The 18,569-nt window shown below is 41.0% G+C and overlaps 1 protein-coding gene across 8 annotated transcripts in view; it reads left to right on the forward strand.

Annotated features, from left to right (window-relative positions):
* Window positions 1-4,921: 4,921 nt before the first annotated feature.
* Window positions 4,922-18,569, forward strand: part of relch.L (RAB11 binding and LisH L homeolog) — a 79,329-nt gene continuing 65,681 nt past the window's right edge. For 3 of the 8 annotated variants that reach the window (XM_041566256.1, XM_041566257.1, XM_041566258.1), the window contains exon 1: window positions 4,922-5,477. In XM_041566256.1, the coding sequence (XP_041422190.1) occupies window positions 4,952-5,477 (526 nt within the window). In that variant the 5' untranslated portion in view covers window positions 4,922-4,951. The remainder of the gene's footprint in view (window positions 5,478-18,569) is intronic. The other 5 variants (XM_041566254.1, XM_041566255.1, XM_018267715.2 and 2 more) reach the window with 2 other exon arrangements.

Consider the following 18,569-nt stretch of genomic DNA (forward strand, 5'->3'; position numbering starts at 1 on the left):
AAACAGTCAACCTAGCAACCCAGAGAGAGGGGGAAATGTGGGGAGTGCAAAGACATCTAGTAAGTGCTAAAATGAAAGTAATTGCCTGCCCCACCTCTATGCCTAAGACATAGAGGTGGGGCAGGAAATATTTGATTGATAGCTGAGAATTTTAAATTAGTTTACAACAAGGGTGTCCAAACTTTTTGCAGTGAGGGCCAGATTTGGTGAGGTGAAAATGTGTAGGGGCCGACCATTCAGTCTGACATCCATTCCAAGGTGGGGACCTTGGGGATCAGGATCATTCACTCCTGGGGATGGACGCTGTGACATGCCATTGGCCTGCACATGCACTTTTTGGGGGAATTAGCGTTTGGTAAGCAGGTAGCGTAGGATTTTGGAGCTTAGAGACAGGGACACCAAGGTTTAGGACAAAAACACAGGTTTATTAAGCACTGGACATTCCCAACAAAAAGGCAACAGAAAAATGTTCAGGTTACAGTTCAACTTCACTGTAGAACATGCAGAGTACAGTTCAATAAATACACTGCAAAACATTCAGGGTTTTCCCCCCTCTGGTCGCTCACCATCAAGGGAAACTCTCACCCTCTTGCACCTTGAAGTATTTGGGCTTCACACTCAGCCCTGCTGGCTTACCCTCCTGGGACTCAGACTCACTAGCCTCTGCCAGTCCTTTCCTCTTTCTTTCCCCACAAGGGATTTAGGCTCCAAGATCTGGAACTCTCTTGCTGGCAGAAAAGCTCCTTCTGCCCAGCTCTGTCTCTCACAGCCCCTCACTTCCCTGGAGAGCTCTGAGTTGTGCTCACACAGCCCTTTTACATTGTCAGCTAGATCCTCTCTCAGCTGCCACTTAATTACCTGGCTGAGAGGGAATATTAACCCTACCTGAGCCAAGTATCCCTCTGTAACACCTATCTTGCAGTTTAAATGTACTCTTTTCCTGCAAGACAGTGGTGTTTTCCTATACACCCTGTCACAACGCGTACACAGTGTTTAGGGAGTGAAGAAGTTTGGTCTGTTTGGACTTATTCTTCGCACCTCATTTAAACACTACGTGCCAGTACGTGTCTATTGCTAACACCTTTAGCACACAAGCAGCAGTATAACCTAAGTGGCAGATCATTTCACTAATGTGCCCAAATATTACGGCGATTCCTGATTGCACTGTGCTGGCCGGCCACATTAATATTAATTACACGATGGAGGCTGAGGGTCGGTGTAAATTTGAAAACGGCCCGCAATTGGCCCGCTGAACGGACATTGGACATACCTGGATTACAATAACTATGAATGCTTTAATAAAAAAGAATGTGGATATGTTTAATTTGAAAAGGACTTCTATTATGCAGTCATTCCATTGGCCTTTATTTATTTTTTTTATAGTTTTTGAATTATTAATGGAAAACTGGGCAGCAAACTGGAAAATGAAGTTCAATGTTGATAAATGCAAGGTTATGGTTATGCAAAAATAATATAAATGCAAGTTATACACTAAATGGCAGTGTGTTGGGAGTTCCCTAAATGAGAAGGATCTAGGGGTTTTTGTAGATAACAAGTTGTCTAATTCTGGGCAGTGTCATTCTGTGGCTACTAAAGAAAATAAAGTTCTGTCTTGCATAAAAAAGGGCATTAACTCAAGGGATAAAACATAATTATGCCTCTTTATAGGTCCCTGATAAGGACTCATCTGGAGTATGCAGTGCAGTTTTGGACTCCAGTCCTTAAGAGGGATATAAATGAGCTGGAGAGAGTGTAGAGACGTGCAACTAAATTGGTTAGAGGGATGAAAGACTTAAATTATGAGGGTAGACTATCAAGGTTGGGGTTGTTTTCTCTGGAAAAAAGGCGCTTGCGAGGGGACATGATTACACTTTACAAGTACATTAGAGGACATTATAGACAAATAGCAGGGGACCTTTTTACCCATAAAGTGGATCACCGTACCAGAGGCCACCCCTTTAGACTAGAAGAAAAGAACTTTCATTTGAAGCAACGTAGGGGGTTCTTCACAGTCAGGACACTGAGGTTGTGATGGCTGATTCAGTTAATGCCTTTAAGAATGGCTTGGATGATTTTTTGGACAGACATAATATCAAAGGCTATTGTGATACTAAGCTCTATAGTTAGTATAGGTATGGGTATATAGAATTTAATTAAAAGTAGAGAGGGTGTGTGTTTTTATTTGGAGGGGTTGAACTTGATTTTTCAACCCAATTTAACTATGTAACTATGTAACTATATTTGCCTTTCTTTTCTGACTCTTTCCAGCTTTCAAATGGGGCTCACTGACCCCATCTAAAAAAAAACCCAAATGCTCTGTAAGTTACAAATTTATTATATTATTGTTATTGCTACTTTTTATTAGTCATCTTTCAATTCATTCCCTCTCCTGTGGGGTAATTTGGACCCTAGAAACCAAACTGCTGAATTTGCAAACTGGAAACTGGACTGCTGAATAAAAAGCTAAATAACTCAAAAACCACAAAAAATACAAAAATTGTGTTATAATATCACTCTCTACTTCATGCTCAAAGTTAATTCAAAGGTAAACAACCCCTTAAAGGATTACAGTCTATTTACAGTGAAGTCTTCATTTGACAGGGAAGCTGAAGATAGCTTCTTGGTATAGGACCTATTATCCAGAATATTGGGTTTTCTAGATAAGGGGCCTTTCTGTAATTTGGATCACAATAAGTACATCAATGTCTTGCAATGGGTAGTGGCCACTGCTGTACTCACCATTACTTAGACATCCACAGACAATGCAGCAGCTCAAGTAGTCATGAAGAGTTGTCAGGGAGATTCAGCAGTCCAGAAAAACAGGTGGGACCCATTTTCTATGACATCAAATGCACATGGAGTGTTGCATTGGATACACCCCTGCATTTATTGTGCTTACCTCCAGCAAACAAAACACGACAATAGGGGCTGAAGTGCACACTCTAAATCAGCTCTTAAAGTTGGCTACCCCCTAGGAAAATGCTACCTAAGGCAGGTTTTGATGCTTGCTAACTTTTGGGGGAGTAGTTCACACTGTTAGGACCTCACTGTACCATTTTATCATGAGGTCATTGCACTGTTCATTTCTGGTGGTCACATTAATGGAGGAAGCCGTAGCTACAATCCTATAAAGTCGCTCCATATCAACTTACAATTAACAGCAGTGATAAGATAGCAGAGCGGAGCTACTATTGTGGCTCAAGACTCTTTCTTTCTCTATCTCTTAACAGACTCTCTAACATTGAAAAAACATAATTGCTGCCTACAATGTACATAGTTGCCTTGTAAGGTAACTTTGCTCAATTATACAACTGATACATTTTACCCACTATGGTTTACAATAATCTAGGTATGAATATATTTTTCAGGTGCTCTGGGAAAAGAGATTTCCCGGAGGCAACAAGGCGGCCCATAAAGAAAAAGGGACACTCCTTTGATGATGACAAATGTACATATTTTAGAACAAGAATACAAATTATTTGAAAGAGGGGATGAAGGAGGCTATGCTATAAACGTCAACAACCATTCCTAAACAATTAAAGATACAAAGGCAGGCACTGGGGGATTTATCATGGGGTGGGGGGGTTTCTCTGCTAGCATAGTTTAACCTGCAAAAAGCACCAGAAGCTCTGCTTCCTCCAACTGATGTGACTTTACTGCAGTGCATATAAATGCTGTAAGCAGATACAATTGGACAATAGTTAACTTAAGTGTTCCCAATGAATAGAAAGTAGTGATTTTTGGGTTGCCAAAAAACCTTCTCTCAACATGGACCTGACCTGGCAAGCAGTCATTATTTACATGCCCAACCCATCTATAACATCACTAAAGGGGAAGGCATGTGGTAGCATATAAATAAGCCATCAGCAGGCAGCCAGTAGTGGAATAGGGAGCACGTTGAAGCAACGAACACCTGCGTAAGAGCCTTAAAGTTCCACTGAGCATAATAGACAGGGTGAGGTGTTGTTTATATCTGAAAGCAAACACCTAGGGCCACACCTGTTGCTTCTCAGTCTTCCTACAGATTATCTACTGTTGCAGATCTATTTACATCTGCAAAACATTAGCAATAATGAAGCAACATCCTACAAAGTTAATGTCTCTCCCCCCATAGGGCACCAATTACCAGCTCACTGGTCACCTGGACCCTGCCAACAATTAAATGTAGCCCCAATAGGGTTGCTACCTTTTTGTAAGGTGCCACCGTTTGGGAAAGGGCAGTTCAGGGACATAAGGGTTGGGGCAGGGACAGATGACTGGTTAATAAAAAATATTCCTGCAGGTACGTTACTTATAAATTTGTAATACCAGCCCCAGCCTGGAATTATATTGCCTAGGCCAGTGAAGAACTAGCAAGGTAGCAACCCTAGGCCCCAATAAGAAAAATGTCCCTTGCAAGCCTGGACCATTCCCAAGCTCAATCCATGATACACCCAATCCCACCCCATTCAGCAAGCAGTGAATTACACCACTTTCTATCAGGCCCCCTCTAGCACCATGTAGCCCTAGCTGCAGAACCCCTTGTTGGCAACCCTGATGACAGACACTTTACTAATCTAAATTAAATGAATGGGTGCTGACGTGCTGTCTATAATGCGGTCACAGCTGCCCTTTAGTAAAGAGTCCATAATGGATTGGGCAACACATGCAATTTGCAGCTAGTCCTACATAACAGACGCCCCCATCACTCTGATTTCTGGGTGGAAAAATGTGGGAAAACATGGCAATTTCATTGAATGCATTAATTGCACTTCCCCTAAGCGCCTTTCAATGATGCTCTAATATTTAGTTCATCCGCCGTGGGAGCACAGTGGAACGTCCCTTTTATTATCACAAGCCAATACGATAGGGGATTCCGAACAGTAGGTCACAGTAACAGATGACAGCTGACTGTTTGACAGCGTCTCTCCCTCCCACTCCCTCCCTCCCGCCTCCTCCTCCTCAATACAAGATGGCGGCCCCAGCAGCAGGTTCAGGCCAGGGCGGCTCCTCAGGTGGAATCACCGGGGGTACGAGTGGCTGCTCGGGTTTTGTGGGGCCCAGCACAAGCTCCAGCAGTGTAAACCCATTTTTAAGTGACTCGGAGGAGGAAGAAGAAGGGGGCGAGGAGGAAGAGGAGGATGATAACGAGGAGGAGGATGAAGATGTTTCCCCATTAAATGACCGCCCAGGTGTCTCGCTTGCCCCTCGCTATCTTCAGGATGATGGCGACCCAGTCTTGCTGCCCAGTGCGGGGTCTCGTCTTTGCCCACAGCCTGGAGAGCCGGGGCGTATGCCGCTGGATGCTTTGGCCGCGCAGTTGCTGCGGGATCAGCTGTTACTGACAGCTCTGGAACTACACACCGAGCTACTGGAGAGCGGACGGGAACTACCCCGACTTCGGGATTACTTCTCTAACCCGGGCAACTTCGAGAGACCCACCACGGCCCCGCCTGGTATCGGTGGCCCCATTACCGCCAGCACCGGAGGGCAGCTGAGTGAGTGAATGGGGGAAGGAGGGTAGAGACACTGCTGTGTGTATACAGGCGAAATGCTCGACTTCTCTTTGGCCATGCAGTATGGTATCGGGCCTACTGGCAGTGAACTGGAATTCCCTGTGTCCAACATGATTTGGCTGTGGGTAGATACTGGGAATTGCAGTACATAAGGCAGTAAGAAGCCTGTAGGTTCAATATACAATCTTCACTGTCTATATGTCAAGATCAGAGCTGTGGGTACCATGTACTGTGTTGATCTGGTAATTATTTTAATCAAATTATTGCATTGCTAAAGCATTTGATACAATGCCACACAGAATGTTACTGGTTAAATTAAGGAATGTTGGCCTGGAACATAGTATTTGTACCTGGATAGAGAACTGGCTAAAAGATAGACTACAAAGAGTGGTGGTAAATGGAACATTTTCTAATTGGACTAGTGTTGTTAGTGGTGTACTGCAGGGCTCTGTACTAGGTCCCTTGCTTTTCAACTTGTTTATTAATGACCTGGAGGTGGCATTGAAAGTACTGTTTCTATTTTTGCTGATGATACTAAATTGTGCAGAACTATAAGGTCTATGCAGGATGCTGCCACTTTGTAGAGTGATGTGACTAAATTGGAAAACTGGCCAGCAAACTGGAAAATGAGGTTCAATGTTGATAAATGCAAGGTTATGCACAGTGGCGTAACTACCGGGGGAGCAGGGGGTGCGATTGGGCCAGGGCCCCCCGGCAGCTCACACTTCTGGCTTCAGGGTGGCGGCCCGGACCCACCAAGGCTTCTGCCTCAGGGCGCCCCTCCCGACCCTGGGGAATGCTGCCTCATCTGCTCATCTGCAATTGGTATAAAAACCAATTGCAAATAGTCTCAGAATATCAATTTCTATATCATACTAAAAGTTAACTCCTAGGTGAACAATCCCTTTAGGGGGGGGGGGCAAGTTGTAAATTTCTGTACCAGGGCCCTTAGGGGTCTAGTTACACCACTGGTTATGCACTTTGGCAGAAAAACGTATAAATGCGAGTTATAGACTAAATAGCAGTGTGTTGGGGTTACGTTAATTGATAAGGATCAAGGGGGTTTTGTAGATAACAAGTTATGCCTAATTCTGGGCAGTGCCATTCTGTGGCCACTAAAGCAAATAAAGTTTTGTCTTGCATATAAAAGGGCATTAACTCAAGGGATGAAAACATACAGTAATTTTGCCTCTTTATAGGTCCCTTTTGGGATTCAGTCCCTAAGAAGGATATAAATGAGCTGGAGAGAGTGCAAAGATGTGCAGCTAAACTGGTTAGGGGGATGGATGACGAGGGTAGTCTGTCAAGGTGTAGTTGTTTTCTCTGGAAAAAAAAGGTGCTTGCGAGGGGACATGATTACACTAGAGTACATTAGAGGACATTATAGACAAATAGCAGGGGACCTTTTTACCCATAAAGAGGATAGCCCCACCAGAGGCAGTGAGGTTGTGGAATGCCCTGCCAGATGATGATGTGATTAGTGATGGGCGAATCTGTGTGAAAAATCCGCAAAACGCATTGAAGTCAATGGCCATCCAAATAATTTTGAAGCGCAACAATTTTTGTTTTGGTACCACAGATTTTTCACCGCCCAATTGTCACTGTAGTTTTGCAAATTAATTTGCTTGTGGTGAAACGTGGAAATTCTCTGCAAATTTAGGATTTATTCGCCCATCACTAATTGTGATGGCTGATTCTGTTAATGCTTTTAAGAGTGCCTTGGATGATTTCTTGGACAGACATAATATCCAAGGCTATAGTGATACTAAAATCTACAGTAAGTATAGATATTGGTATATACAGTATAGTTTGTGAGTGTATGGAGCGGTCGGTATGATTGTGTGTGAATGTATGAACATACACACATTTACACATATGGAAGGGTTGAATTGATCAACTTTGGTCTTTTTTCAACCCAATTTAACTATGTAACTATATGATGTATCCTACAGAATTAAAGCTGCTATTGCTATTATATGCCAATATGGTGCCTGTTTAGAGTAGGATATATTAAAATTAGAATAGTTCCAGAGAAAGCATTGTACTTGTATTACAGAAGCTGTTCTTATGCTGGGTTTGAGAGTCCTGCTAAGATTGCTGTTCCCATGATAGATTGGGGGGTGGGGTTGGGATAAACTGTATATATTTTTTAGTCCACAAGGTAACATAGTGGACCATCTGCTGCAGCCCTTTATGAAAAGCAGTTCTTGAGGATGCTCAGGATAACAGAAACAATGCTTATTTATTCGGTAGCATGTGTAAAGCAGTGGAGTCCATCCTGTGTCCGACCAGCTGTTCTTTTATATATGATACCTATTGTCAATGGATAGCTGAAGGCTGTGTCTTCTTTAATTGATGCTAGGTATAAAGCTGGCCATGCACATTACAATCTTGGTGCATGTATTTTGGACAGCCCGAGTATTAGTTGGTTCGTCAAATGAGCAGGTTTGATGAACTGTGTAGCCTAGCCTGTGAGCCACATCTCCTATGCACTTCCTGCTGTTCAAGCTGTGTAATTCTAGAAAGTTGGCCATAAGTTATTACTTAAAGGGCTCCCATTGCATGGTTTCTGATTAACTGGCCTTAGGGTGGTGGCACACGGGGAGATTTAGTCACTTGCGATGTTTCCACTCCTGCAGGCAACTAATCTCCCTGAAATGCTTCCCACCGGCAAGAACGTGTCATTCAGTTTTCTGAAGTCGCCTAAAGTTTCCTTGTGAGGCAACTTAGGGCGAATTCACAAATCCGAAGCGACGCTTATGCCATCCTGCCAGTGATTCACATATTTGCCGGTAGGAAGGCATTTTGGAGAGATTAGCTGCCGATTAGTGAAGATTTATTGCTGATGACTATGTGTGCTCACTCATTCACACATACACGCTTGCACGCTCACCCGCACACACATATGTGCATGCACGTTCACTCATACACGCTGGCCGGGCAGCTCAGCACAGGGAGGGGGGCCCTGTGTCAGGAGCCCCTATGGGCCCCGGGCCCCCCCAGTCCGACCCTGCCCACATTGCAGTTGTTCTGGAGCATTCTTCAATGTTCTTTATAGGTAATTCTGTACTAGCATGTTGCTTAATTTGCACAGTCAAATATGTTTACTAAATTAGTAGGATGTCCCCTGAAGCTATATAGTTTATTCATTGATACAGAGGGGCAAATTCACTATGTGCCGAAGCGCCTAACGCTAGCTTCAATTCGCTAGCGTTGGGCATTTTCGTTACTTCGCAAATTCACTAACAAACGCTGGCGTAAATTCGCTAGTGTTACTTCGCACCCTTACGCCTGGCGAATTTGCGCAATGGACGTAACTACGCAAATTCACTAACGCGCGCATTGTACTGAACGCTACCTTTTACGTTAGACTTCCTTCGCCACCAAAGACCAGGCGAAGCGCAATAGAGTAGATAGGGATTGCTTCAAAAAAAGTTCACATTTTTTCTAAGTCCCAAAAAACGCTAGCGTTTTTTCTATATTATGGGTGATAGGCTGAAAAAGATCGAAAATTTTTTGGGGGCTCCCCTCCTTCCCCCTACATTTCCTAACTCATGGCAACTTAAGTATACAGTGGGCACATGTGTAGGGCAAAATGAAATTTTTATTTGATGTTTTGAAGGTTTCCCAGGCATTTGTAGTGATTCTACGTATTTGAATTTGGCGCCGTATGCAAATTAACCATCGCTAGCGTAACTTCGCTTCGCTTAGCGAATCAACGCTAGCGCAACTTCGCAACCTTACGCTACCCCTGAGCGCAACTTTGGATTTTAGTGAATTTGCGGAGCACTGGCGAAACTACGCCTGGCGAAGTGCGGCAAAGTTACACCTGGCGCAACTACGAATCTTAGTGAATGTCCCACAGAATGTGTTTGTATAAAACCATGTTTTTCAGCTTTGCCAATGTGTGAATTTTGTGAAATCTTGAAATGTAGTACAATAAATGAAAACCAATTGCAAATTATCTCAGAATATCTCTTTATACATCATACTAAAAGTTAATTTTATGTTGAACAACCCCTTTAAGCTCATTCAAACAGAGTTGGTAAATGCTGCCCTATGGCAGGCCTGGGTGAAAATTAGGTAGGTTTAAAAATTCCTGTCGTTATGATCCAGTCGTTTGTACCTATGGACTGAAATGTGACATGTTGAGATTTTGCCAAACTAGTGAATTATTTAATTCCACGAGTTAAAACCAGTACAGTTCACCCCTAATATTAGATATTGATTTTACCTTTTTGCTACAGCTTAAAGGAGATGATTATCCTAAAAATATTCTACACAAGGGGTACCCAACCTTTTTGTACCATGAGCCATATTCAAATGTAAAAAGAGTTGGGAAGCAACACAAGCATGAAAAAAGTAAGAGCTGTGATTGGCTATTTTATTTGTTAGCCCTTATGTGGACTGTCAGACTACAGGAGGTTCTGTTAGACAGTACTTACGGTTTTTATGCAACCGAAACCTCCAAGTCAGGAATTTAAAAATAATACCTGCTTTGAGGCCACTGAGAGTGACATCCAAGGGGTTGGTGAGCAACATGTTGGAGATCACTCCAACATTTTTAAATCATTTGAGGTCATTTAGTGTTAACAGGAAAAGCAATTGCATTTTATCCTAAAATCTGAATTGTAATTTCTGATTTCTAATACAAGATGCACTTGTCTCTATGCTGCCACATAATGTGAATACGAATTTATGACTAATTTACCTTGTGACATAAATTTTTCATGCATAGACCAGTAGGGATGTAGCGAACGTCGGAAAAAAAGTTCGCGAACATATTCGCGAACTTGCGCAAAAATGCGAGCGGTTCGCGAACGGTTCGCGAACCCCATAGACTTCAATGGGAAGGCGAACTTTAACATCTAGAAAAGACATTTCTGGCCAGAAAAATGATTTTAAAGTTGTTTAAAGGGTGCAACGACCTGGACAGTGGCATGCCAGAGGGGGATCAAGGGCAAAAATGTATCTGAAAAATCTGCCTGTGTGTGCTTGGAAGAGATAGTGTAGGGGGAGAGCTGTTAGTGATTTCAGGGACAGATGATAGTAAGCTTGCTGGCTAGTAATCTGCTTGATACTGCTCTGTATTGGAGGGACAGAAGTCTGCAGGGATTTGAGGGACATTTTAGCTTAGGTAGCTTTGCTGGCTAGTAATCTACTGTTCTCTTTAAACAACTGCCATACGTTGACCTTGTAGGCATTGTTTGCCCAGTTTTTTTGGACGCAGCCACTGAAGCACAGTTGCCAGAAAAAATATGCCATATAAATGCTGAAAATAGTCATTTTGGTGCTGTCAGTTGGTGCTGCTGAACTACTAGGAGCAGCAGATTAGCACACCAGTCCCACTCCCCAACACTGCTAGACTAATAGCACTGGGCTCTTATAATAGTAGTAGTAGTAGTAGTAGTAGTAGTAAAACAACAAAAAAATAAATAAAAGCAGTCCTTACAAGGACTACTGTTATTGCAGCAGTCAGCAGATGAGATCAGAAGCAGGACAGCTGCCCACTGCAGCTACATACAGAGCACTGCAGTAGAAGGTAGATTACTAGCCAGCAAAGCTACCTAAGCTTAAATGTCCCTCAAACCCCTGCAGACTTCTGTCCCTCCAATAACAGAGCAGTATCAAAACGATTACTAGCCAGCAAACTTTCAACTGTCCCTGAAATCACTAACAGGCAGCAGCTCTCTCCCTACACTATCTCTTCAGCACACACAGGCAGAGTGAAAAAACGCTGCAGGGCTTCGGTTTTTATAGGGAAGGGGAGTGGTCCAGGGGAGAGCTTCCTGATTGGCTGCCATGTACCTGCTGGTCTGGGGTGAGAGGGCAAAAAAAAGCGCCAACAATGGCGAACCCAAAATGGCGAACGTCGCGCGACGTTCGCGAACTTCCGGCGAGCGCGAACACCCGATGTTCGCGCGAACAAGTTCGCCGGCGAACAGTTCGCGACATCTCTATAGACCAGCAGTCCTTTCACAAGAGAGGCCTGTGCCTTTGGAATATTTTAGCATTTCCAATCAAAATCTGAAAGATCCTTTACCATCTCACATGTTGTGTAGTAAGCTCAAATGGTTGTCTAAAATGCATAGATGTATCATGGGAATTGGTGTTTTACTAGACTAGCAAAACATTAGAAACATTCTCATTGGACAATATCTATCTTTTTTTAAGTATAGGATCCATTATCCAGAATACAGTCCCAGCCAATCTGGTCGATGTAAGCTATTTTTGAAGATGATTAGACATGGGAGTGAAAACAAGTTAGTATGCACTGCAAAAGAAATCCCATAATCCTGCCAGTTTTATGGCAGGATGGCTGTTGTCCAGGCTTGCACCTTCACAGTTGCCATTAATGGAAAGGCAGATTTCTGCTGACCCATTGTGTATCGGGCTTACTTTTGAATGTACAAAATTCAGCACTACAAATATATAAGTAAGTCCCTAAAACACTGCATAAAACCAGTACAGGTATGGGGCCCATTATCCAGAATGCTCTCTGGACCTTGGGTTTTCCGGATAATGGTTCTTTCTGTTATTTGGATCTCCATTATTTAAGTCTACTAAAAAATATTTTAAACTTTGCCTAAACCAAATAGGATTTTTTTTTCTCCAATAGGGATTAATTATATCTTAAGATAAAGAACAAGGTACTGTTTTATTACTACAGAGAAAATTCTGAATTATATGATTAAAATAGATTCTGGCTTTCTGGATAACAGGTTTCCACATTATTGATCCTATACTTGTACTGTACTTTTTTGTGGTTAAGATGTAATTGTTTTGCACTATTGCTGTATTTTCCATTTCCATCTGCCAGAGGAACCACTGAGGGAAAGAGAGGATCGAATATCCCAGGAATTCCACCTATAAATAATAAAAGATCTTGACAGAACCTCTTTTTGGTGATGTTTTGCATTATGCGAAACCTTCCAGGACCATCTTCCAGTCTTCCTGTGTGTACAGTAATTTACATGAATGGAATTCGCAGGTTACTGTGCAGAAAACACTAAAGTGTGTATTTTATGGCTACATTTCAGTTACTGTACAAGGTGGGAGCGGGGCAGTATTCTGATGATGGACAAAACATCAACCTAAAACTAAAACATTGATAAAAGAGCTGTGGAGGAGGCAATTTACAAATGGTTATTCAATGCAAATAAACCATTATACAGGGACTGCTTCCCTGCATTACCCATTTAGAAATGCCCACCTATAATGTGTTTTTTTTACATTATTGTCAATTTGGCTTGGATGGTTTCACATACCTTGGATAATGTAAATTAAAGGAAAGGTTTCATAAAGATCCAACCCCTCTTAGCTCAAAGAGGGGTTGTGAACCTATGGTTAGCCTTTAGTATAATGTACAGAGTGGTATTCTGAGACACTTTGCAATTGGTTTTAATATTTTGTGGTTTTTGACTTACAGTACATAAATTTTATTCAGCTGATCTCCAGCAACCATACATTGATTTGAACAAGAGACTGTAATATGAATAGTAGAGCGCCTGAGTAGAAAGATGAGTAATAAAAAGTAGCAATAACGATACAATTGTAGCCTTACATAGCATTTGTTTTTTAGATGGGGGCAGTGACCCCCATTTCAAAGCTGGAAAGTGTCAGAAGAAAAAGTCAAATAATTAAAAAAAAAAAACTATTAAAAAAATGAAGACTAATTGAAAACTTAATTGGAATTGACCATTCTTTAACATATGGGACCTGTTGTACAGAATGCTTGGGACCTGGGGCTTTCCGGATAATGGGTCGTAATTTGGATCTTCATACCTTAAGTCAGTGATCCCCAACCAGTAGCTCGTGAGCAACATGTTGCTCCCCAACCCCTTGGATGTTGCTCTCAGTGGCCTCAAAGCAGGTGCTTATTTTTTAATTCCTGGCTTGGAAGCAAGTTTTGGTTGCATGAAAACCAGATGTACTGCCAACCAGAAGCTCCTGTAGGCTGCCAGTCAACATAGGGGCTACCAATAGCCAATCACAGCCCTTATTTGGCACCACCCAGGAACATTTTTCATGCTTGTGTTGCTCCCCAACACTTTTTACATCTGAATGTTGCTCTTGGGTGAAAAAGGTTGGGGACCCCTGCCTTAAGTCTTCTAGAAAATCACGAAAACATTAAAGAAATGCAATGGGCAGGTTCTGCTTACAATAAGGATTAATTATATCTTAGTTTGGATCATGGCTTTTAACAATTCTGTCTATATGGCATGCTTATTAAATGTTTGTATAATTCAGCCACTGAAATAAAAGTGGTTTCTGAGTCAAAAAATGCCGGTTGGAGTAGTAATTCTACTAGAGAGAGACTTGTTTTTGTGTGTGTATTTTTTATCCTGCTAGGTATTGCCCCTAAGGCTGATGACACACGGGGAGATTTGTTGTCCAGGGTTAAACCCATGCTGCTGCAGGCAACAAATCTCCCAAACATTAATTGCCATAGTACAACATTAGAAACATTGCAAATAAAACCTATTTGTCAATCTAGTTTATTTGTGGATTTTTGGCATTTTTCCCTGGTTAAACCAGATCATCGCAAGTAATAGGTTTAGTGCATACTAAACAACCTAGCACAGGATTCTGCGTACTGTATTCAAAGAAGGGAGGACAACATTTGTAAATATCACTTTCATTTTATCCAGCTTTTTCACTTTCTTGGTGCAAAACTTTTTGCACCAATTATAATAAATACGCTAATGGGTTAACTTCTGATATTGAGTTGTCTGGGAGTGTCTTTGCTCCCAATGAAATCCCTAAGCTTCAGTGTAAATGGTTTTTTTTTTTATAACTTAAAATTTTTATTGGATAAAGATGCATACATATCATATTTATATAAACAATACGCATTGAAAAAGAACACTGTGTAACAGTTTAGCATATTTCAAAGAAAGAGATTACATACAGTAGCAAAAGGTGGAGTTATCCATTTTTCTTTTAGAAACAGGGAATCGTACATTAACTAGTGGGAGGTGGGGAATATAAGCTATTCCTTCATATCTTCCATTTAAGCAACAGTCCACCGAAGGTTGCATGGCAAACTGTGTAAGGATGGGAGGGAGTGTAAATGTTTTATTGCACAATCTGTCTCCACCTGTCCGCTTTACAGACAGGGAAGTACATTATTGTTATAATTCTATATCTGGCACTAGCTTATTACATTCAGAAAGAAATGTACTTCCTTAATATGTGAGGATAATATTTGTTTCATTGCTTCCTCTTGCAGCTGTGCTACTGTATCAGATATATTAAAGAACAAATGATTGTCTTGGATAATGTTTTGTTGCAGTGGCTATATTGTTTTTCTGACTACACACCCTTTTTTGTAAAATTCAGTTTCCATCTGCCCTGTACAATAATCTGTGTGTTTCACCAAAACAATAGTTTTCGCAATTTTTCATTGCACCCCATTGGGTAGTTATTCAGCTGTGATGAATTGTTACAGGGTGCAGTTAATATATGCAAATAATTTAAGGTGTAATGTTGAAATGCATATGACACGTAGCTTTTTTTTGCTGTTTTGTGGCTAGATCTACTGTATTCCATTCATTTGCAGCACATTTGGCCCTGCAAATAAATGGAATACAGTAGATAAGGCTATGCTCAGGTTTTTTAAACCCAGTACTTTAGATGTAGCAGCCTTCTTGTTAACAAGAACAAGATTCTGATTCAAAAATTTTTTATGCCCAAAACTGTCAAATTCGACTAGGGAATTATTAAAATTTGATTTGAGTTTTTTTTCAAAAATGTTAATTTGATTTTTGAAATTTATCATACGTTGGCCCTTTAAGAACTCAAATTTTGACTATTCGCCACCCTAAACCTGCTGAATTATTGTTGGCCTATGGAAAACATCCTGGGATCAATTTGGAGTTGTTTGCAGCATTCCTGACATTTCAATTTTTATCGGAGAAAAAACTAGAATCGAATTTGATTTAGATTAGATTTGAGTTTGCGGATCCATCCTATCCACCCGAGTTTCAAAAATTCAATTTGCAATTGGTCGAGTTCATGGGAGTTTTAAATTACTCCCATGGACTCGAAATTTGACCCTTGATAAATCTGCCAAATAATGTATATACCAACTGGAAATAAATTATCTCTGGGAAATTATTTATTTATTTATTTATTTATTTTAACTGCCACTTTAATTTAATAGAGTTCTTGTATGTGACACTGAAGAAATAAAAGCAGCGCCTTATGCATGATTCAAAAATAGGGATATTTGGGAGTAGTACTCTATGGGGCACATTTACTAATGGTCGAATAGCAAGGGTTAATTAACCCTCGATATTCGACTATCGAGGGTTATCGAATATTGAAGTCAAAGGATTTACTGCTATTCGTTCGATCGAACAATCGAAGGAATAATCGTTCAAACGAATCAAACGATTCAAAGGATTTTAATCCATCGATCAAACGAAATTCCTTCGATCAGAAAATTGCTAGAAAGCCTATGGGGACCTTCCCCATAGGCTAACATTGTACCTCGGTAGGTTTTAGTTAGGGGGGCAAAGTTTTTTTTTTTTTTTAGAGACAGTACTTTGACTATCGAATGGTCGAATAGTCAAACTATTTTTAGTTTGAATCGTTTGATTCGAAGTCGTAGTTGAAGGTCGAAGTAGCCAATTCGATGGTTGAAGTAGCCAAAAAAAAACATTCGAAATTCGAAGTATTTTTTCTTCTATTCCTTCGCTCGAGCTAAGTAAATGTGCCCCCAGTGTAATGGGCATTCTTCATTTCTGTTTGTATACTGCAATCTGTATTTAAGGGATTAGTGTACTGTGGATACCACGTATATTGATTTTTTGGTATGTAATTTATAAAGCACTAGTAGAGCTGGCTAAGACGGATTTTTGGCTGATTGTCAAGCATCCTAGTGTCCTGGTTCTTTCTTGTTTATTAAACCACAGTGAATGCTTTTACGTCCCAGAATGTATTAGTTAAGCTTGAGCCATTGTAAGGCACACCTGCCCTCATTTTTAAAGCAACAGTAACATCAAAAAAGTGTTTTAAAGTAATAAAAATAGAATGCAGTATTCACTGATAAATCTACTGTTTGCTTCAGAAACACTACTATTGTTTATATTAATAAGTTGCTGTGTAGCAATGGGGGCAGCCATTCAGAAGAGAAAAGGTTCCGTTTACACAGCAGATAAGCTCTGTAGAAAATAATGGTGTTATCAGTTATCCACTACTTAACCTGTGCCATATAGGCTTTTTTTCAATTTCTGCCATTTCTACACAGCAGCTTGTATATATGAACTATAGTAGTGTTTCGGAAGAAAACAAATCAGTTTTACCAGTGCAAGGCAACAGTACATGATATTTTTATTACTTCAAACAATTTTTTAGTGTTACTGTTCCTTTAAATCCTGTCGGTCATGACATGTCAAGGTTGGGGTTGTTTTCTCTGGAAAAAAGATGCTTGCGAGGGGACATGATTGCACTTTACAAGTACATTAGAGGACATTATAGACAAATAGCAGGGGACCTTTTTACCCATAAAGTGGATCACTGTACCAGAGGCCACCCCTTCAGACTAGAAGAAAAGATAATTTGATGCAAAGTAGGCGGTTCTATACAGTGAGGTCAGTGAGGTTGTGGAATGCACTGCCGGGTGATGTTGTGAGGGCTGATTCTGCTAATGCCTTTAAAGGGGTTGTTCACCTTCAAACAACTAGTTGTTTTCATATAGATCACCAGAAATAACGACTTTTTCCAATGACTTTCTATTTTCTATGTGTGACGGTTTTTCTAATATTGAAGTGTAATGTGTCATTTCTCTCCTTCTGAAGCAGCTCTGGGAGGGGGGGGGGGGTCGCCGATCCTGTAAACTGTTCTAAATTGATACATTTAGTTGATACATTTCTTATCTTTGTCCCTGCTGAGCAGAATCTCTTGGTTTCATTACAGGCAGCTGTTCGAATTGATACAATTGTTGCTAATACTCCAGAGATGCTGCTGAGAAATGTATCAACTCAATGTTGCAAAATTGTAACGGTTTAGAGTCTGCACCTGAATTACTGAGCTGCCAGACTGAAACACCAGAGACACAAACATTCACCTTTAAACTTAGATTTTGGAAAAAACTTAAAAAATAAATAATGGAAAGTAATTGAAAAAAGTATTTTTATTTCTGGGGAACAAGCTAAAAACAACTGAATTGAAAAAAGTGTTTGGAAGTTGAACAACCCCTTTAAGAATTGCTTGGATGATTCCTTGGACAGATAGAACATCAAAGGCTATAGTGATACTAAACTTTATAGTTAGTATAGAGATGGGTCTGTATCATTTATGTGAAGTTATGGAGGGGTGTGTGTATGGATGCTGGGTTTTCATTTGGAGGTGATTAACGTTATGAACTTTGTCTTTTTTCAACCCCATTTAACTATGTATCTATGTCACAGACTAACCACAATTTCTACATTTATGTCCCCTTGTTTCCTACAAACATGAACAAAACTGGACTGCTCATGTTCTAACCTGGACTGATCATGTTCTTTCATCTTAAAGGGGTGGTTCACCCAGGCCCGGATTTGTGGAAAGGCCACCTAGGCCCGGGCCTAGGGCGGCAGGATTTAAGGGGGCGGCATGATGCCCAACCACACCCACATTGGTTCAGAAACATTGGGAATGTCCAAGAGATACAATCTTTTTTTTTTACATTTCCCGTACGCCAATCCCCATTGCTCTGGTCCCGATGATGAAAATTTGCACAAATAAAGGGGAGGGGACGGGGGCGATGAACAGAATCGGGCCTAGGGGCGCCCGCTATGTAAATCCGGCATGGGTTCACCTTCAAACAATATAGATCACCAGAAATAATTACTTTTTCCCATGACTTTCAATTTTCTATGTGTCACCGTTTTTCTTATATTGAAGTCTAAAGTGTAATTTTTCACCTTCTGAAGCAGCTCTGGATGGGGGGGGGGGGTCGATGCCCCTGTAAACTGTTCTAAATAGATACATTTAGTTGATACATTTCTTATCTTTGTCCCTGCTTAGCAGAATCTCTTGGTTTCATTACAGGCAGCTGCTAGAATTGATACAATAGTTGCTAATACT

Source organism: Xenopus laevis, chromosome 6L, assembly GCF_017654675.1.
Source record: "Xenopus laevis strain J_2021 chromosome 6L, Xenopus_laevis_v10.1, whole genome shotgun sequence".
Lineage (NCBI taxonomy): Eukaryota > Metazoa > Chordata > Amphibia > Anura > Pipidae > Xenopus > Xenopus laevis.